Source organism: Meleagris gallopavo, chromosome 1 (assembly GCF_905368555.1).
Source record: "Meleagris gallopavo chromosome 1, MGAL_WU_HG_1.1, whole genome shotgun sequence".
In the NCBI taxonomy this organism is placed as follows: domain Eukaryota; kingdom Metazoa; phylum Chordata; class Aves; order Galliformes; family Phasianidae; genus Meleagris; species Meleagris gallopavo.
In genome coordinates this window covers 158,329,127-158,352,065 of record NC_139404.1, presented here as the reverse complement: position 1 = coordinate 158,352,065, position 22,939 = coordinate 158,329,127, and the positions used below count along the sequence as shown (strand labels likewise).

At 39.0% G+C, this 22,939-nt stretch overlaps 1 protein-coding gene across 1 annotated transcript in view; it reads left to right on the top strand.

Moving 5' to 3' along the window:
* Positions 1–17,858, top strand: part of LOC146545746 (uncharacterized) — a 29,103-nt gene extending 11,245 nt beyond the window's left edge. Inside the window, 1 exon segment of the mRNA XM_085229380.1 lies at positions 17,815–17,858. Coding sequence (XP_085085506.1) covers positions 17,815–17,858 — 44 coding nt within the window.
* Positions 17,859–22,939: the final 5,081 nt, after the last annotated feature.

Genomic DNA, 22,939 nt, shown 5'->3' with positions numbered 1-22,939 from the left:
TTTTAATATATTGATATTCCTTGGGCACAAAATATTTTCTTGTTGTTGTTTTAAGAAAATACAGAGGAATATAACTATACAAAATGCTGTTTCTATTAATCTGGTTAAATATCTTACCTTTTCTCTGGAAATAAAAAGAGAAAAAGAAAAAAAAAAAAAAATAGATCCTTGAGTTGGGAAACAACAGTCTATGTTCCATTCCTCACTACTGAATTTACTTTTTACCTAGAATCGTGTTGTTTTTGTTTTTGTTTTTTTTAGCTAGATATGTAAGGTTACAGGAGAAAATTGATGTCTCTCCTCTTCCTCGGATATCTTTCTAGGAAGTTTGTCCATTTTGGTTTCACAAAAGCATTAGAGGTTCCCTGTTTAATCTATTTCTAAAATTTCCCTGATATCCAAATCAGAGCTAGTAATAAATCTGAGCTGGGCTGAGATAATTTGATCTACATGTGATATAGTCTTTTAGTATTAAAAATAAAAAAAATAAAAAAAAAAAAGAAGAAGAAGAAGAAAGAAAGAAAGATTTGTGTTATTATATGTGCAGGCTGAAGGCTCAATAGATACGTCTTCTAGAATAAAAAATGGTTTCCAAGCCTACCATCCCAGTTTTAAGGTGACAGTCCAAACTAACAAGACTCCCTACAATTATTAGTTTTCCTTTCTTCAAACAGAAATTCTAGGAGTTAATGATAAACAGAAGTAGGCCAGAACAGTTTTTTTAATGAGACACAACCCGTTTTCTAACAGTTCCTATTGTTTACCTCATGGCCAGTGAAGATGTGCTAGAAATAGCTAGGTCTATGTGTACTATCTATCATACCATTTCAATATTGCCTTATGAAAATTTTGCCTTATTGAAAAGGTTACTTTATTCGTCTCAATATACACACAGCATTCTTACAAGAGATAAAAACTAAGGCTAATATGACTAATTTTTAATTTTCTTTTATTTGCTTGATATCTTTTATTTTTAATGGGATCACAGCCTTAGTCATCATTTGGCAGCTGTTTTCTTTCAGGGGATTTTTACTTAAAATACATTTTTTTAAATATTATAATTTTACTGCTCAATGAACCTTGCAATAACAACTTTTAAGCATCTATCTGCCATGGCAGATGGCAAACTAATGAGGCCTGCTGTAGCTGCATACTGATATGTTCTATACTCAACACTTCTGTGCTCCAAAGGCAGGTCAAAGAACAACTTTTATTTATATTCTTTGTTGCATTTGATTGTTGAAAATCATATGGCAGATTTTTAGAACAGAAGAAAAAACATTTTTTGCACCTCTTAATTAGATTTACTAATGTTTATTTCAAACTATAGAGCTAAAAAAAAAAACAACAACAAAAAACCAAACAACAAAAAAAGGCATAATCCATATATCAGTATGGCTTAATTTTTATTTCTAAAAAGAAATAGTACTATTCCACAATGATTTTTTTCCCATCTGTTTAAAATTTGTATTAGAATCAAAGTTAATGATATTTTTGCTATTTGTGTCATCGACTCATTTCAATAAAATATATATATTTTACTTAGTTAGTTTTTGCGTATTAAGGATTAGTGCACAGGAAACTTTCCATTTTGTGTTTCAAGTAACCAGTGAATATTTCCCAATCCCTCATCCTCCCCCCAGAATTCTGTGTTTTTCCTGAATGTATATGTCAGATAATTTTCATTAGAGATAGTGGAGGTTAATCAATTATAACTTAATGTTTTAGTGACTTTATGACAAGTAAGGTAAAACAAACATGAAAAACAATGAGTCTATAAACATGAACAACTGACTGACCACAGTCATCTAAAAGAAAGGTATTTAATATAAATATGTAATCTAGATTTCCTGACAGAACAAAGGAGTTGTACAACAGAGGAACTAACTGACACTTTTAGAAGTTTATTCATCCAACTCACCTTCAAAAAATACCTGAATCACTCTTTATATTTCCCCTATTTATTTCTCACTATTTTGTTGTTGTTGTTGTTGCTTACAGGACAAAGGTGCAGACTGGGAGAAATGTCATCATTAAGTCTTACCATTATCCTTACTATATATAGAATCATTTTAATTGTCTTTATTATTATTCAAATTCTAATATAGATTTTCTTTCTTTAAATAATTAGGGTCTAACATTACGTTCAGTATGCTCATTTTACATTGATGTGATTTGACTTGTTTCTTCTTTTTTATACATCTATTTCATTTTTTGTATATTGATGTGAAAGGACTTGGAGACTATTCTACTTTGATAATATGTGTTTATATTAGGTTTGCTTTCCAATTTAACACAGTTAAAAACATTTTGGCACAGTAGTAGGATTTTAAATATCACAATAGCCTAAAGATAATATTTTATAGTTTTGTGTACTTTCAGTCTTTTTTTGATGAGATGTCTCACTTTTCTTTAAGATCTTCACCTTCAGTTGTTCTGAAATGCCCTGGCTGGAGTAGCTCATGGTTTAAGAATATTAGCAGTTAAAGCAGGAAAATAAATTAGAAGATGTTCATCTTGTAAGTATTAATGAAATCTTAAATATTCATGCTGTCATCTTTGTCTTTTTCGTCACTCACAGACCAGTAAGAGATAAAGCAAAAACAAAAAACAAAACAAAACAAAACAAAACAAACAAAAAAAAACTTACGGAATAAAGATGCAAGTGACTCATACCTTCACTAAAAAGAATCGGTAGACTGTGAAACTTGATTGTCATGTGCGTTGGCTGTTTTTGTTTATTTTGTTTTTGTTTTTGTTTTTGTTTTTGTTTGTTTGTTTGTTTTTCCTCCAGAAAATGGAAGCACTGAAATATTCCTGGAATCTTTGAACACTTTTAATGCCAGTTCTTGAGAGCATGTTTATAGATCTTGGTAGCAATTAGTACTCAAGTGAAATAACACTACAAAAAAATTCTTTCCAGTGTGAACGTCTGAGTTTATTCTACATATTATTTTAAGGGTTATTTAATATTTTTACTCAAACCCGGAGGGCTTTCAAGAATGTCAATAGCTATTGTGTAATCTGACCATTATCTTAACAGCCACAAAACACATATAATAGTCAGAAGCAGCTCCATCAGTATATTTATGGGAAAGTCATGCAGGGAACCAACATTAAACTATTTTCAGTTAGGAATGTGTGGATTTCTTTCAGCATATATTTCAAAATATAGTTTGAATGCTAATTCTAAATTGCAAGTAATCTGTACACTGGTTGCTTGACAATTATAGTTCTTCATTTTAAAAATTTGCTTTTATATCTCTAGATGGTGCTATATGTATCTCTATTGGTTGAAGCAGCATAAAGAATAATTTTAATATAAAATTACACATATTATAAATCATAATAATAACAATAATAATAATAGTAATAGAACCAAACAAATTACTGTGAAAAAGTTCTTTTTGCTTTTGCCGTAGGTCATGTAGGTGTTGTCAGGTGATTTTGCTCATAAGAAAGTTAACCCTGTGCTGTATTAAGTAGGAATAATAAACAAGTGTCACAAAAACAAACAAACGAACAAACAAATAAATAAAAAAAAATTACATTTCTTATGGAAAATATTGGGCTAATTCCTTGTCACAAGAAGACTGCAGAAGCTCTTCTTTAGTCAGCTCTATTATATGTCAACACCAGATGAGGTTGCAAGTGCAGTCTTGCATCTGGGAAGAATAACCACAAGTATCAGCACAGGCTGGGACATGACCTTCTGGAGAAGAGCCCTTTGGAGAAGGACCTGGTGGTCCTGGTGGATGACAGGTTGGCGATGAGCCAGCAATATGGTCAAGAAGGCCAGTGGGAACATGGCCAGCTTAAGGAACATGGGCAGTAGGTCAAGGGAGGTGATCCTCCCTCTCTACTCTGCCCTGGTCAGGCCTTACCTGGACTACTGCATCCAGTTCTGGGCTCCCTGGAACAAAAAAGACAGAGGTATCCTGAGAGAGTCCAGTGGAGAGCCACAAATAATAAAGATCCTGGAGCATCTTCCACATGAGAAAAGGCTGAGCGAACTGGATCTGTTCAGCCTTGAGAAAAGAAGACTCAGAGGTGATCTTATTAATGTTTATAAATATCGTACGTGTGAGAGTCAAAGAGACAAGGACAACCTCTTTTCAGCAGTCTGTGGGGAAAAGGGAAACAGCCATAAACTGGAGCGCAGGAAATTCCACACCAGTATGCAAGAAAATTCTTCATGGTGAGGATGATGGAGCACTGGAACAGGCTGCCCAGAGGGCTTATGGATTCTCCTCTTCTGGAGATATTCAAGACCCACCTGGATGCCTATCTGTGCAGCCTGCCATAGGGAGCCTGTTTTGCAGGGAGATTGGACTCGATGACCTCTTGAGGTCCCTTCCAGCCCCTACAATTCTGTGATTCTGTGATTCTTTGAAAGGTTGAACCTTCCCCTCAGAATTCTGTTAAATTTTGTTGCTGTGGGACACAAGGATGCAGGTGGACAGTCTGAAAAGATAGTGTAAATAGGTATGAAGAAAACGATATCACTGAATTCCTCCATATGAAAATTTTGCATTTATTGACAATCACTGACATTTGCTTATGGAGACAAAACAGTGGATGTGAGCACAGTGAGGTGGTGGGTGGTGCACACCAGCAGCGATGATAGTGATGTGAAAGAGAAGCTACTTTCCGGACCGCCACTGATACCATAAAATAAAGAGAATCTCTATCAAATCATCCATATGACTCAGCTAATGGTGATGACTACACTGAAAAATATCATTTTGTAGCTGAATATTTGCTCAATCAAATGGAATTATTGTGCTCTTTGTAGCTGTTGTTGTTTCCATGAAAATAAAAAGGAAGAATTACTTTTGGAGTGACTTATGTAGTAAGCATTAGAACCAAAATTGCACATTTCTATCAGTATCATGTATCCTGAACCCAAAGAAAGATACAAAAGCGTAAGACTCTCTTTAGAGAATCATAGAATCATGGAGCAATTTCTGTTTAATTGGACGTTAAAGATAATTAAATTCCAATCCCTCTAACATGGGCAGAGATAATTTTCAGATCAGGTTGCCCAAGGCCCCATCCAACATGGACTTGAATACTTCTAGGAATGGGGCATTCACAGCTCCTCTGACCTACCTGTTCCAGTTGTCTCACTCCAATTTATAGGAGGGAGAAGAGGTTCTTTGATATATATATACCCAACATGAGATTAAGAAACAACAGTTCAAATGTTGGTCTGGCCAGTTTATTACAAATCTTATTCAGGGAGATAGGGAAGAGAGAGGCTGGCAACTACTACAAATTAAAGTGATAGGGAAGGGAAGGTGGGCAATAGAAAAGATAGGAAAGAAGCAAGAATTATGTAAAGTGGGGACAGTCACCACCAAGATCCAGCAGTGGCCCATTGCATGCCATTCTGATGGTCCAAGGCAAAAGTGCAGGGGGAGAGCAGCAGCAGAGTGGCCAGCCCTAGGCAGCAAGCAGGTACAGTGGCAGAAGTCCAGGAAGAAGAGTTAGATCGCAGGTAGCAGGCCCAGGAGGGTCTATCAGCAGGTAGGCATCACATTGTGAGACATCTCATGTCAGAGACCTACCCTTATGTTGCTGGTCCCTTTTTTATCCTCCTCCTTCTGCCAAAGCGGCATTCCTGGGCGCTTGTGTCAGTGCCTCCTGAAATGGCGATCTCCCTTAAAATAAGCCCACACAAAAGACTGCTTCCTGGCTGCAGCTTATCTCTCTCTCTTTGCCCCTGGCCTGCAAATCTTTAGACAAAAGATTTGGCCAACTTTGACCAGGACTTGCCTGGACTTGTCCATCTGTGTCCTTTAGACAAAGGATTTTTCTCAACCCTTGTCCAGGACTTGTTCATCAGTCCTCATCAAGCTTTGAGACAATAGTGCAAAAAAAATAATCTCTTACACCAGTGCCTTACCACTTTTTGAGGAAATAATTTCTTACTAGTGTCTAATAAGAATCCGTCCTCTTTCAATTTAAAACCATTGTGTTTCATCCAATTGCTGTACTTCCTGATTAAGAATCTCTCCCCATCTTTCTTGTGGTACTGGAAAGCTGCTTTTCAGGTCTCTGCGGAGCCCTCACTTCTCTAGGTTGAACAACTTCGGTAATCTCAGACTGTCTTCATAGGAGAGATGCTTCATACCCCTGATAATTTTTGTCCCCCTCCTCTGGAGTTGCTTTACTAGGTCTGTGACTTCCTTTTCTTGGGGGCTTCAGAACTGGCAGCCTATGGCACTCCAGCTAGGGTCTTACAAGAGTGGAGTAAAGAGGGAGGATCACCTAGGATACGATTTGATTGGCTTGCTCGGCTGGAAAAAAAGTAGTCTTCAGGATCAGGGATAACAACAAAATAACTCTTGAATATCACATTATATTTTAAAAGAAAGTAATATAAAGAATGATAAAGTGTTTAACAATATGAATTTATGAATGTGAATACAAAAGAACAAATCTTACAAGAACAGCTGTGTTCTGTTCTTGGGACTTCTACAGACATTACAGTATATTCTAGATATGAGTACAAAGCAAAATCAACATGTGCACTTCAGTTAAATCTTCTCCAATTCAGTCTTTGGGTCAAGAATCAGACAGAAAAAAAGAAGAACCTGCAGTGTGTCACCTTGATGAATTTAAGGGACAACACCAGATTATGAATTTTTTTTTCCTTGAAATGTGCTTGGTAGCGAAGGCTTGGAAAGTAAAAGGAAGAAGAAAAGATTTCAGCTAATAATCTCAGTTCAGAATTCAAACACATCTCTCTATCAGAGACTGTAAGAGCATAGCTTACATATGTACATACATATCTCTATATTTTTTTAGATTATCAGCTGCAGAAAATGAGTGCTACAATTTTCCAAGCAAGAGTGCATATTTATGCAATTAAGCATAAGCTTTTTTAAGACACTTTTGACACTTCATTTACATATTTTAATAGAATAGAAGGATAGCAAGATAAAGTAAAATATTTCCTGTCTTGCTAAATAGTTTCATAGCAGTAACTCTTGGTCCCTCCGAAATTTAACTTGTGGATTCTGCTTGCTGGTAGCATTTGCTAATGTAAGTCTCTTGTTTATGAACCACAAACTACTGTCTTTCTAGCTTTCTATAAAATGTAACTTTTTTGCAGTGAGGAAAACAATGCTTTATGAACAAAGAATGCAGGCCTGATCTGATACTCAACAGTAGATTGTTCTATTGACTTCAGAGTGTTTTGAAATCAGCTTCTCTAGAAAATCCATTGGAAAACAATTCTGTGAATGTTCATCTGAATTTTTAAAGTACACTTAGCATACATTCAGACTCTCCTTTCTTTTCTTACAACACATGCTAAAAATGCACTTAGAAAATTTTGCAATGAAATCAGATGTTGGAAAATATTCATTCTAGTCAATTTGCATAGATAATTACAATTTGACAAAACAAGAGGGGGAAAAGTATAAGAATGATTCTATGCTAGTAGCTAGGTCATGCATTCATAATTATGTCTATATTCTGAAAAAAATAAATAAATAAAAATAAAGTCTATAAAACAGTCTCAGAAAAATAAAGAGAATTTGCATCTTCACATCCTCCAAAGCTCCTTCAAAGCTAACCATATCTTGGTGAACAGAGTGTTCCTTGCTAGGGGGGGCAAATAGAGCTTTAAGATATCTAGAGTAGAAACAAGTCATAAATGAAATTGGTTTACGTACATTTTTACTCTAAGCATTAGGAAAAAATTTACTGCTCTAACTACGTCTCCTGAGAAAAACCTATAACATGACTTTTAGATTTTATTTTCTGGAAACTAATACAAGTTTTTATATTGCTTGTTGGAACTCTTAGAGCATTAATAGGTTTTATCCGTCCTCAAAAACTTCAACTGTGTCCCCTGCCCCCTTCTCTTTTACCTGTGTGACCGGGACTACCTTTTAAGTTTGGGTGCTCAGATCTGTACTATGCTATGTCTTAGGTGTGCTGCGCTCTGCCTTTGTTTTCTGCTGTTCTGATGGATTGTGGTGGGTTCACTTTGATCTATTGCCCAGTGCCTACCAAGCAGATACCTCACTTCTTGTCCTCAGCAGGAAAGGGGGAGAAAACGTGATGAACAGCTTGTGGGTTGAGATACAGACAGGAAAATTGCTCACAAATTACTGTCACGAGAAAAACACACTTGAGTTGAGGAAGATAAATTTAATCTATTGCCAACATATTGAGAACTAAACAGAAGCTAAAAACAACTTTCATTCCAGCTCTAAGCTCAATTCCAAACTCAATTCCTCTACCTCCTCTCACCCTTGAGCATCACAAAAGGATATGCAATGGAGGTTCTGGTCAGGTCATAACTCTTTATCTCTGATGCTCTTTTCTCCTCATACACTTTACCTGCTCCAATATCCCTGTCATGAGATACATTCCTTCATAAACTGATGCAAAGTGGGTCCTTTCCACAGGCATTAGAAATGGACTGTTTCACCATGAATTCCTTAGGAATTATAATTCTTGACAGACAACTTGCTCCAGCAGGAGTTCCTCTCCACAAGCTGCAGTTCCTGACAAGAATCTTTTCCTCTTTGGACTTTCCATAGCCTACAGCCTCTTTTAGGGCACATTCACTTGATATGACATGGATTCCTCCATCGAATGTTGCAGTGTTAATTGCTCCAGTGTGGTCCTGTATGGGCTGCAGGTGATCACCTTCTTCACTGTGGTCTTCTCTATGAGCAGCAGATTAATCTCTGTTCCAGCACCTGAGCACCTCCTCTCCTTCCTTCTTCATAGACATTGGGGTTTGCAGAGATGTTTCTCTTGAGTTTTCTCGTTCTTTCAGCTCCTGTACAGTGTTTCTTACCCTTTCTTAAATATGTAAATGCAGAGATGCAAGCAGTGTACTCATTAGCTCAGTGTTGGGTAGCTGCTGCTCTCTTTTAGATCTAACTGGAACTGGTTCTGTCCAACATGTTGCAGCTTCAGGACTCTTTTGCAAGAAGCCACTGCTGCAGGCCCCACTAGTAAAATTTTGCCAGATAAATCCAATACATTTCTATATTTTGATGAATCCAAGCCTATGTTGCAAATCACCTTGTCTTCAGCCCTATCTCCAGAATGGACTGTAGGATTTACCATACAGCTAGTCTTGTCTCAAGTCAACTTTCTGGGTGAGCTTTGACCCAGTCCTCCTCCTATGCCTGTGCTTGCTTGTGGGCTGGACATCCAGAATGAATAGCAGACCTGACTCATTACTTTTGTCTTGGTCCTGATGATGGACCCTTTCGGTATTACCAGTGTTGCCCTCTACAAACATTTTGCATGGTGATAGTTTGGTGTATGCTAAATTCACACTTATGCTTCTTCATGGAGCAGCCCCACTCCTGTGCTCCCTAATGCTATTGAGTTATCTTCCTCTAAATCATCAAATGAATTTCTGTGTCTTGATAAGTCCCCTTCCATTCTCAGTATGTGGTGTATCCATTAAATCTCTCTCTCTCTCTCACACACACACACACACAAAATAAAAAAAAAATCATTGTTTTCACTTTTTTGCTGTTATTGTTTTTGTATTGTGTCCTTCTGGGCTACCTTGTCCCTACTAAATTTTTGTTTTGTTTTGTTTCTTTGTTCTAAATCTACTTATTCTTTTGATTTGACTTCAGAGGCAAGTTGACTACTTGACTTCCAGTTAAAAATATGGCAGTTGATTTCTCAAGGTAAAGATTCTAACTCGATGAGACCACACAGGGATAAATGAGAATGGAAATCAGTACCTTCTTAATGAAATCTTCGTCACCTAATTTTAATTTCATTTTTAGGAAAAAAACAGATGTTTCTTTATAATTTCTGAACTGTTTCAGAAGTTGTGTGGTTCTAATTCATAGTGTCCTTAGACATCCCATTTGTTCCAAATATCCACTTGACCTTGTGTGAATTCTATAGAGAATAAACACAAGTTATTAACCTGAACACTCTTCAAAGTACAGGAACATGTGGTTGTAAAGAAACGCACAGATTTGAAACTATGATTGTGTGGGATAAAGAAGGTTGTTGTATTGTTAATGAGTGGTAAAGCTCAACAATCATAGAATCATAGAATCATAGAATCATAGAATCACAGGGTTGGAAATGACCTGTAAGGTCATCTAGTCCAACCGTCTTCTCATTACCACTGCTACCACAAACTAAACCACATCTCATAGCTCCTCATCCAGGCGTCTCTTGAACGCTGCCTGGGATGGCGACTCCACCACCTCCCTTGGCAGGCCATTCCAGTGCCTGACCACCCTCTGAGAGAAAAAGTTTTTCCTCATGTCCAACCTAAACTTCCTCTGGTACAAGTTGCGGACATTTCCCCAGGTCTTGTTTGTTGCCTGGGAGAAGAGGCCGTAACCTTCCTCATCACAACCTCCCTTCAGGAAGTTGCAATGAGATCTCCCCTGAGCCTCCTCTTCTCCATACTAAACAATTCCAGCTCCCTCAGTCATGCCTCATCAGATCTGTGCTCCAGACCCCTCACCAGTTTCGTTGCCCTTCTCTGGACATGCTCCAGGGCTTCAATGTCTTTCTTGTAGTGAGGGGCCCAAAACTGAACACAATACTTCAGGTGTGGCCTCACCAGTGCTGAGTACAGGGGGATGATTACCTCGCTGCTCCTGCTGGCCACACTGTTTCTAATGCAGGCCAGGATGCCGTTGGCCCTCTTGGCCACCTGGGCACACTGTTGGCTCATGTTCAACTGAGCATCAGCCAACACCCCCAAGTCCCTTTCTTCTTCACTGTCATCCAACCACTCATCCCCAAGCCTATAACACTGCATGGAGTGTTGTGGCCAAAATGCAGGACCCGACACTTGGCCTTGTTGAGCCTCATTCCATTCACCTCTGCCCAGCGATTCAGCTTATCTAGATCCCTCTGAAGGACTTCCCTATCCTCAGGCAGAGCAACGCCACCTCCCAACTTGGTGTCATCTGCAAACTTACTGAGGGTACACTCAATCCCCTCATCTAGATCATCAGTAAAGATATTAAACAAGATAGGCCCCAGTACCAACCCCTGGGGGACACCACTTGAAACGAGTTGCCAGCTGGACTTAACTCCATTAACCACTACCCGTTGGGTACGGCCCTTTAGCCAATTTCTTACCCAAAGAAGAGTATATTGGTCCAGGCCAAGGGCAGCCAGTTTCGCCAGAAGAATACTGTGGGTGACTATGTCAAAGGCTTTGCTGAAGTCTAGGTAGATTACATCAACAGCCTTTCCCTTGTCTACCAGGCTGGTTACCCAGTCATAGAAGGAGATGAGGTTGGTCAAGCACAACTTGCCTTTCATGAACCCGTGCTGGCTGGGCCTGATCCCCTGGACACCACACACGTGCCGTGTGATCTCACCCAAGATGATTTGCTCCATGACTTTCCCCGGTACCGAGGTCAAGCTGACAGGCCTGTAGTTCCCCAGATCCTCCTTATGGCCCTTCTTGAAGGTGGGAGTCACATCATCAAGCCTCCAATTCTCGCTAACAATATTTTGAGCCAGACATACATATCCACAAGGTGCCTAACCCTTACATGTAACCAGTCTTGGTTGCAATGTAAAGCTGCTGTGTTGCCCAGGTATAAAAGGTGGTAAGCACCTACAATAAATGCCTTTTGTTCTGCACCTGTGAAGTAGTCTGCACCTCATTTGCCTCTCCAGCAAGAGAGCCCCCGGGACGCCCTACAACATAATTGCAATGAATTGTAGATGAATTACAATTTTTCTGAAATTATTGTAGATGGTAGCAATGTACAAAATGAATATTATTCTAAGGTAAAGATATTTTTTCCTTAATATATTATGAGTATAGAGAATAATAATAAAGATAGAAGCATTTCTATCATCCAGATATCAAAAACATCAGAGTGTTCACAATCTTATGCTCACAATCCAACTGCTGTTCAGCTCAGTTAAATGTGGAACTGAATTTCAGAAAATGTTTGTAAAAGTTCTTTAAAGCGCTTGATTTCCTTTTCAGAAATATGAAGGTTTTATGGTACATAATGTGAGAATCAAATATTGTTTCTGCATTAGAACTGGATAATATTTTTTTTATTTCATGGTCTCCGCTGTCATAGTTCTTTTTGGGAGTCTTTCTACTTTACTTGGGGGATCTCTGATAGTTTACATTCTCTAGATGAACCTTCCCCAGGAATGCACGCTCGGTATATAGGGGTATATACGTGTATTTTATCATACACATTGCGAGAATATCCTGCACGAGATTGATCAAACCAGAGAACAAGTCATGGCATGTCCAAGGAAGTGCCTGAAGAGACATCGTGAAGGCCTGGTATCACCCCGCTCCCTGGTGCTCTTTGTTTAACAAAGAGTTTGAAGAAAATCACCATATCAATAAGACAAGAAGAGCACTGAGACATCTTGGAAGCAACAGGATGGCTACTGACTGACACCAGATAACAGACCAATTAACAAATGTAAACTTTGATAAGATTGTGAACCTGGAGTACCCAGCCAATGGGAAAACAGGGAAGGGGAATAAGCAAAGGGAGAAACAAGGTACAAAAGCTGTCATTGTGGCCCTAGGGGTGCTCCTGCCTGCAGGGTGCCCGCCGTGGCAATCGCAAATAAAATCTGCTTTTATCAGAGATACCATCTTGACAAAAATTATTTGGATATTTCCAACAATAATCTACTGTAATATATCACATTTAATAGTAGTACTAAAGTATTATATAGTTGTTTTCATTTTCTGTATTTGAATAGCTGTAATTTACTCTTTATATGATGCAGTATGAATTTGATGTTGTTCTGCATATTATTCACACAGTATTCAATGACATGAAAGAAATCCAAAAAGTTAGCATACTACATGATGCAATGCATTTCATTTAGAAGTGATGAGTTTCAGTTTCGACTAATTTGTTCACTGGTCTGATATTCACTGACTGCTGTCAGGATATAGGGTAGAAAAATAAAACTGCAAGAAAATAACCAGGAGGGGAGTGGGAACTATATTTATGAATGGATTTAATGATTACTCTCACAAATGCTGTTATTTACAGTGTACAGGTGCTTATACTAATTTGTTTGTGATTTTTATTAGATCAACTATTCATATAGTTACACAAAAACACAGAATATGTAATATTCATGTAATTAGTATTATTGGTAACAGCTGTAATATTCTTCCAGTCTGACTCCAAATCTAGATAAACACATTTTACCAGCTCCTGAGCGTCTTTAAAGCATACATTCAATATAAAATCTATATAAAATATTTACTTTTAGGGCTTAACAAATTTTCTCACAAATCCTAGAGTGCCATAGTAATACATTTGAGAAACAAAGAGTTGCAGTATGGTGACTTGACTCTTATTTTTGTACCTCTAGTTCTTTCTACCAAACTAGAAGGAATAGATAATATAAATACATATATATATTATAATATGGAAACTGATTTTTATAATAGTTTATTACTATATGGAAAATCCACAGATCATGGCTGTCACCAGAGAAATCCCCTCTCTTTCTCATTTTCTTAAAAATTTGTGATTCAGATATCCACATTTTGCTGTTATGTTTCACAAGGTTGTTTTCTTCTTTTTGGTTTTAATATCCTCATTTTCTGTTCTTCATGTGAAGTGAATAGATAGCTTTTACAGCTTGCCCTACTGCAATAAAGCCAAGTGATGTTTTGTCACTTGAATTGTGTTTATTATCAGCAAGTACAGGATATATCAAATACTTCATGTCTGACAGGAAGGAGGAAAGCTATGGGTGAGCAATATTTGACCAGATTTATTTGTTGCTATAAGGGAGTCCAGATACCAATCCTTGCTGAGATCAGGCTGGAACATAATTTTTTATTTTCTTCTTTCCTTTTTCCTATCTCATCAGTTACTTGTTGCAAAATTCCTACATGCTATGTGGACCTAATTTCTTCTCTCCAGCAAAGGACTTCCTTGTTCAAGATTCAAAGAGGGGATTCTAACTTTCCATTCTACCTTGCTTTTTAAGTACTTCAGAAACACTTGTCACTTTAAACTTATAATCACTGATCTAAGTTCAGGCTATACAATTGATTTCTTGTTTCAAGATTATCTACTCATTACTTTATGTCTGGTGAATCTAGCCTAGATATTGTGTGAGATCTACAAAATTCTTCCCACTTGTTCTGTAAGTACATTTATAATGAGCTGCAAGAACTTTCAGAAATATCCATCTACAGTCAAATAGCAATAGCCAAGACTCTGGACAGAAACTGAAGTCAAGTTAGGTTTTAAAAATATGCACTTAGTAGAAAGACTGCCTGGAACTCTATCGTGTTCTTTCTATGACAACACACCCTGACAATCACCTGGTAAACATTTGTAGGTTATACTGGCTGAAACAGAGCCAGACAGTTGGCACTGTGGCTTTGCTGATCATCTTCAGTGAAAGTACAATACAGCAGCTGTAACTAAATGTTATTTGTGTTGTTACGTTGCTGACAAGTGACTACTCTGCTGCATTAGTTTCCTTCACAGTGAGCACAGCTACATAGAGACAAGAAAATGTTCTATGTTTTCAAATTTTCCTAAAGTCTTCCATTTTGGGGAATGCTGACATAAATTTAGTCTGAACAGGGTGCCACGTGCACAGCTAACATATTTGTACTTACACACTGAGATATCACAGTGTCTTTTTGGTTTCTGTACATACGCACAAAGGAGTGCCTAAATTAGCTTAGAAGTACAAGGAGAATATGTGTATTATTAGACATATTTTGAGCATAAGATATTTTAAGTTTACTATTATATTATTTAGCTAATTACTACTTTATCATCATATGCACAAATTGGAAAGAATGTAAACACCCTATCACCCTATCTCTGATTCAAATATTATTAGAATAAAGTCAGTTCTCATTGGACCTACAGTGCTATAACTGTGGACAGAATTCATTTCACTATAGTTAACTAAGGGAGAATTACTAAGTGAAAACCAGTTACAGCTTTTCATACTGCCGCTTCTGTTTTAGAGGTGTTTTTAAGTGAACTTGCTTCTGTTTCCTCTCTTGGTATCTGGACATATGCCAGAAGTTCATAGGGATATAATTAAGGTCTTCATGTGCCAAAGATTGAATGAAAAACAACGTTACCAAGTAGTGTTTAGGGGCTACATTTTAAAGAATGTCCTGCCAGGAAAATAGGGAAGGATGCAAGATCTGGAAATGGTAAATGCCTTTGGGATATTTTAAGAGAACCAGACAGCTGCTCAGGAAACAGAAAGCATACCATCACATTAATTAGTTCTTTTTCCTGAAGAGAGGTTGAATTTAGGACAAATTTAAAGTGAGTGGCAAAAGAGCAAGAGCATATCTCATTCTTCAAAATATATGCTTGCAGGAAAGTTCAGCTGTTATGCCACATTAAACAAGTTTCTTTTATGTGCAGAAAACAGAAAATATCAAGCCATGACTTGTACTAACAAATTCTGCTGTACAAGAACAGACTATCAAAATACACTTATTTTATATCGTGTTTTATATATAGTATAATCTGTGTTACCATACTTTATGACTGTAAACATTTATTTAACCTTTTACTTTACAGCACATCACTTCTAAAAAATGTGATAAAAGTATAGCTTTGAAAGTAGAGACACACACTGCTTTTATTTATTTATTTATTTATTTATTTATTTATTTATTTATTTATTGCTAATGAAAACAGTAATCATTACACTCTGAGTTTTCTTGTTCACTTGTTAGATTTCTTCAGTTATTAGGATGTGATCAGGAGGTGACAGAGTTTAACTTGATGAGGAATTAGTATTTTATATGATTACCAAATCATATAAATCACCACTGATTGAAACATACTCTCAGAGTTCACTGTTGGAAAATTTGTACAGAAAAGAAAACCATCTGCAAGATTAAATTTTGTGGGGAAAAAAAAATTCAACTCATCAACTTTTTTATAATTAGTCGCTTGCTTATAAATAAAATAGTACAATAACTACTGAAATTAGTGAGGTTGTTTAATGGATTATCTCATATCTATTGTCAGGAAGTTATAAGGTGCCTATGGAGATCAACAAGTTCCAATATCCTTCCTCAAAGCAGAAAAGATCAAGTAAAACAGGTGACTTACAGCTGCATCCAGTTGAATTGAATATCTTCAAGAGTGAAGACTCCATAAACTCACTGGACTAAGTGTTCTGCTATTTCATTGCTTTAACAGTTATATATATATACAATAAAATATATTATATTATAATGAAATTTCCTGTTTGTTCTCATTGCCTTTTTTCTTTGTACCACTCAAAAGAACCTGACTCTCTATTCTTACTCTCAGCTATCATGTTTTTATGCTTACTGCTCAATTTTCCCTAAGTCCTCTCTCCCCCAGGCTAAACAACCTCATTTTTCTCAACATCTCCTTCTGTTTGTTTGTGGTACTTCATTTACTCTCTTCAATATCGATATCTCTCCCATGCTGGAGAGCATTTTACTGATCCCAGCACTCCTGATGTCTAAGCATTACTGAGCACAGGGGAAGATGAGGTCCCCTGATCTGCTACCAATGCTTTTGCTAAAACAACTCAAGATGCTATTGGCCTTCTTTGGCCACAGAGGCATATAGGTGGCTCCAAGTAAGCTTAACATGTCACAAGATAACTTAGTGTGTCACAGGAAATATGCAAGGTATGATTTATGACCAGGTGCAAAATACTGCATTTCTGTTATTTTGAACTTCATCACATTACCGTCTGCCATTTCTCCAGCCTGTTTATGTCCCTCTGAATGGCACAATAACCACCTGGTTTGTCAGTAACTTTTGTGTAGTCTGTAGACTTGCTGAGAGCACGCTCTGTACAATCATCTAGGTCATTAATAAAGCTATTAAAAAGTTTTGGGACACATGGGGCACAATGCTGATGACTGGCCTTCAAATGAATTTTGTGGTGCTGATTATAACCCTTTGAGCCTGGCAGTTTGGCCAATTCTAAGTCTACATCGTTGTCCACTTACTTGCTCCATACCTCATCAATTTGTCAATGAGGATGTTACAGGAAGCAATGTTAAAAGTCATGCTTAAGTTAATTCTTCTGGTGCCATGTCCCCTTATCTGCTGATGTCCTATTGCATACTCTGTTTTGTTTGTTTGTTTATTTCAAAATAAAAAGTCTAATATAATTTTGTGATTAACCTAGCAGGTATTTACACACCATGTAGCCATTTGTTCACTCCTTTCTAGTAGAATGAAGGAAAGAATTGGAAAAAAAAAAAAAAAAAGAGGGGGGGGGGAGGGCAGGGAGGGAAAGGAATGTGTGAAATATCAGAAAGAAAGAAAATGATATAGAAAATAAGTGACACACCGCAATTGCTAGCCACCAGCCAGTCAATGCCCAGCCAGTTCTTGAGACACAGCAGTCTGCCAGCCAGCTCTCACCAGTTTTATTGCTCAACATGACACCATACGGTATGGAATATCCCATTGGCCAGTTTGGGTCATCATTCCGGTACTGTTCCCTCCCAGCTTCTTGTATACCCCCAGCTTCTTAGTATGCAGTGTGAGAAATTGAAAAGTCCTTGGCATAGTCCTTGAGCAAGTACTGCTCAGCAATAACTAAAACATCAGTATGTTATCATCATTATTTTCATCTTAAATCCAAAACACCACACTGCCAGCTAATAGGAATAAAGTTATCCTAGCCAAAACCAGAGCATATAGAAAAAAGAGAATTGAAACACATAAGCTGATGAGAGTTTGCTGGCCAAAAGGGCATTAAAATTTATTCGATCAAGTAAAGGTGTGTACATTTTTTGTAAATTCAAGAATGTCTTTTTTTCCCTCTTTTTCTCAGGCTCAACAGTCAAGAATCTTGACCTAAGCTCTGCTAAGGCCTAGAAATTAAGTGGTATAACACTCAATCTCTGGGGCATAAATTCTCTCAGATGTAAATCAATCATGTTCTGTATATATGAACAAGTTTTCATAAAATTCAGCTTCGACTTCTGTCTCTTTTTTTTTTTTTTTTTTTTTTTTTTTCTGTGGGGCACTCATCCCTGGGACAGACACATTCTGCACTGTAGCAAGGAATTATGGGCAAGGGAGAGCCCCTGTCAGAAAACTGCTTGTTGTATGCCATTGCACTCGTCATGTTGGCAGTGCTCTAATACAGCAGGGTGGGGCCAGGAGAAGTGGGGCCACATCCTGCACATACAGAAACGGCCACCAGGGAACACAGTGATCCAGGAGTGCAATGAACAGGATGAGCAAACAGGGCGTTGTGCATCAGAAGGGTGTAGGTATCAGTTTGGTGGGCAGTTCACGAGGGATGTTCAAGCAGGGTGCACTATTCTTCTCATCCAGGACCACAAGGGGAGAGCTCTGTAATACCAACATGATGACCAGCTGGTGTGACAGATAGGCAGAGACAGAAACTCAGACAAGGGGCCCACAACCTCTCTGGGTTGACTCATGCCTGAGGGAGGAGGGTGGGTGTAATGGATGCAGATGTGTGCTACTCAGCCTACTTCTTGACCAGAAGGCCAGGCTGTAGGAATAAATCACCAGGCTGAGGGTCATTGAGGGAATTGAGAAGAAGACAGATGGGTGAAGGTCTGAACAAACACACGCTGACCAACAGTCCCCTCCCAAGTCCCTGCCTGGGGAAGAAGGTAAACCAGCTTCCACCTGGAGGTTAAAGGACATGATAGAACCCAGCATAAGAGAAGATGGACCCTCATCTCTGCTCAGAGCAGAAGGAGACATCTTCCCCCTACTCCCAGAGTCTCCCTGAACAACAGATACAAGGCTCTGCGGCAGGAAACAGTTGAGTCTGGATACCAGTCAGAGCCCAAGACACAGTAAGCATATGATGCAGGGCCAACCAAGGAGTCATATTAAAACTAATGCCACCAAAAAAGGGTGAAGAGTCTTAGTAATTAGGGACTCCTTGCTAGCAGGCAATGTTGTCTCCATTAGCTGCCAAGATAACCTCTTCAGAGAGGTTTGCTATCTTCTGGGGTTCACATGTCAGAGATATTAAGACTCTACCACATCTTATAAAACAAGAAGATTACTAGCGACTTGTTGTCACTCAAGTAGGATCACGGGAGGCTGCAACAAGGAAAATACAGAACATTAAATGGAACTTTGCATCCCTTGGAATGATGTTTAAGGGACTGGAAGAACAAGTAGTGTTTTCCTCCGTCCTCCTGACTGGTGATTGGGACCCAGAAAGAAAGAGAAGAATAGGTCAGGCAAATTACTGGCTGAGGCAATGGCGTCAGGATGAAGGTTTTAGGTATTATGATCTTAGTAGGCCTTTGAGAGACAAGGTATATGAATGTCAAATTGAATGTGACTGAGCAGGTGGGACACAAGTGTTCTGGGCATCAAGCTGCCTGGATTAATTACCAGAACTAGACTTGATCGGGGAAGGGGATGGAGTTTCTTCTGACAGAGAAGCACAAGGGAATACTGTCATTATAGGAAACCGTGGGGAAAAAAACCTCTCAGATTTCCAGTAGGATCTTGTCAGGACTCCTCAGAGAAGATAACATTACCATAGCCTGGCTGAAACCTTATTATATCCCTCTAGGGATACCTATACCCTCTGCTTCCCTAACGTGCCTGTATACCCAATGCACACGGCATGGGAAATAAACAGGAAGAAATAAAGATCTGTGTGTGGTCATAGGAAAATGATCTCATTGTGGCTGTGGTGACATGATGCGATAGTACATATGATTGAAGTGCTGTCGTGGATGGCAGTGTCCTCTTTAGGAAAAACAAAGTGGCAAGGCAAAGTGGTGCAGTTGGTCCTTAAGTAAGAGAGCAACTATAAGGTATCGAGCTCCACCTAGTGATGAGTGATGAACAAGCTTGTGGGTAAGAATTAAGGGACAGGACAGCACAGATGAAGCTGTTGTGTAGTAAAGGCCACTTCCACTTGATCAGGAGGAGGAAGTAAATGGAAGTCATGTTTGAAAGGTCCTGGCAAACAGGAGAGGTGCTTGAAAACTGGAGGATAGCCAGCGTCACTCCAGTCATTAAAAAGGGCAAGAAGGAGGATCTGGGAAACTGAAGACCAGTAAGCCTCACCTCTGTCCCTAGAACAGCAATAGAACAATTTGTTCTGGATACCCTCTCCAAGAAATGGGAAGAATCATAGAATCATAGAATGGCTTGGGTTGGAAGGGACCTCAAGGATCATCAAGTTCCAACCCCTCTGACACAGGCAAGGCCACCAACCTCCAGATCTGGTACAAGACCAGGTTGCCCAGGGCTCCATCCAACCTGGTCACGCATACCACCAAGGATGGGGCATCCACAGTCTCTCTGGGCAGCCTGTTCCAGCACCTCACCACTCTCTTGGTAAAGAACTTCTCCCTGGCATCTAATTTGAACCTTCCCTCCTTTAGCTTAAAACCATTCCCCCTTGTCCTATCTCTATCTACCTGAGCAAAAAGTTGATTCCCCTCCTGTTTATAATCCCCTTTTAAATACTGGAAGGCTGCCATGAGGTCCCCTTGCTGCCTTCTTTTCTCCAGATGAACAAGCCTAGCTCCCACAGCCTGTCTTCATAGACTTCAGCACTCAGATTATCTTTGTGGCCTTCATCAGGACCATCCAACATCTCCACATCTTTTGTGTATTAGGAGCACCAGACCTGGATGCAGTACTCCAGATGGGGCCTCACAAGGGCAGAGTAGAGAGGGACAATCACCTCCCTGTCCCTGCTTGCCACCCCTCTTCTGATGGAGCCCAGGATACCATTGGCCGTCCAAGCACGCTGCTGGCTCATGTTCAGCAGGAAGAAAAGGTTATCAGGAGTAGTCAGGAGGGATTGGTGCTAGGTCCAATCTTGTTCAACATCTACATCAGTGACCTGGATGAAGGGACAGAGTCAACCCTCAACAAGTTTGCTCATGATGCAAAACTGGGAGGATTGGTTGACTTGCCAGAAAGCTGTGCTACCATTCAACAAGCCCTGGACAGACAGGACAGTTAGGCAAGGAGGAACTTGATGAAGTTTAACAAGGGTAAGTGTAGAGTCTTGCACCTGGGGAGGAACAACCACATGCATCAGTACAGGCTAGGGGTTGAATGGAGAAGAGCTCAGTGAAGAAGGATCTGGGCTTCCTGGTGGACAACAGATTAGCTATGAGCCAACAAAGTGTCCCTGTAGCCAAGAAGGCCAATTTTATCCTGGGGTGCATTAAAAAGACTGTGACCAGCATGTCGAGTGATATGATCCTCCCCCTTTACTCTGCCCTGGTGAGGCCACGTTTATACTACAGTGTCCAGTTCCAGGCTCCTCAATTCAAAAAAAGACAGGGATCTCCTAGAAGGTGTCCAGGGAGGGCCACAAAGATGATAACTGGAGCATCTCCATATGAGGAAAGACTGAGTAACCTGAGTCTATTCAGTCTGCAGAAAAGAAGACTAGGGGGGAATCTGATAAATGTTTATAAATATATAAAGGGAAGTGAGAGGCAAATGGATGAGGCCAGGCTCTTATCGGTGGTGCATAGAAATAGAACAAGGAGTAATGGCCTAAAACTTGAACGTATGAAGTTCCATACGAACATGTGGAAGAGTTGCTTTATGTTAAGGGTAATGGAACACAGAGACAGATTGCTGAGACAGGTTGTGGAGACTCCTCCTATGGAGATATTTGAGACCTGTCTGGACACCTTTATGCATGACCAATTGTAGGGTACTTGCTGTAGCAGCGGGTTGGACTCAGTGATCTCTTGAGGTCCCTTTCAATTCCCACAACCCTATGATTCTATTTGAAGATATGAGGATACTTGTTTCTGCCTTTGAACATGATCTTCCTATTACAATAACTGTCCTGAAATAAAATTTTGATAACTACAACACTTGGAGATTTTAGTTGAGTGCTTTAGCAGATCAAAATACATACTTTCTTGTCTCTATTTGCTAGGCAAATATTGATTCTTCTGTCTGTCATATGTACCTAAGCAAGATGAATTCTTTGTTTTCTCTGGTAGCACAGCCTCAATAAATTATATTGATAGAGCCTGTTGATCAGGAGTCCCTGTAGATCAGAATGCAGAAATGTCAATATGCTGTGTATATTGTATTCATATACAATGAATTTTATTGCCTGGAAACAAAAGAAAAAAGTACTTTCTCCAGTCATATTGAAAAATAAACTGAAATTACAGTTGATTTTTTTTCAAGAAATATATTCAAGAGACTACCCACAGAAGCAGAATATGCATTTTCTTTTTCTTTTTCTTTCTTTTTTTTTTTTTTTTCCTCACTGAATAGACACATTTTCTACACATTCCGGAGCTTTTGTCTTGAAAACATGGAATATTAAACATATGCAAATTTTTACTAGTTCATACTGTTTAAAGCTAATTCTGGTAGGTAACTAAGCACTATTTGCCCTAGACAAGCTGTCAGCTTGTGTCTTGGATAGGTACACTCTTTGCTGGGTAAATTACTGTCTGGAGAATGGGGCCCAGAGAGTGGTGGTGAATGGAGTCAAATTCAGCTGATGACTTGTCATGAGTGGTGTTCCCCAGAGTTCAGTACTGGGCCCCTGTCCTATTTAATATCTTTACTGATGACTTAAATTAGGGGATTGAGTGAACACTCAGTAAGTTTCAGTAGGTAACATCAAACTGAGAAGAAATGTCAATCTGCCTTAGGATAGAATCACCCTTTAGAGGGGTTTGGACAGGCTGGATCACTGGGCTTAGACCAGTGGGATGAAGTTCATCAAGACCAAATGCTGGGTCCTGCATTTTAGCCACAACAACCCTAGGCAATGCTGGAGGCTTGGGACAGAGTGGGATGTTGGTTGACACTCAGTTAAACATGAGTCAGCAGTGTGCCCTGGTAATCAAGAAGGCTAATGGTATCCTGACTTGTATTGGAAATAGTGTTGCCAGCAGAAGCAGGGAAATGTTCCTCCCTCTGTACTCAGCTCTGTTGATGCTGCA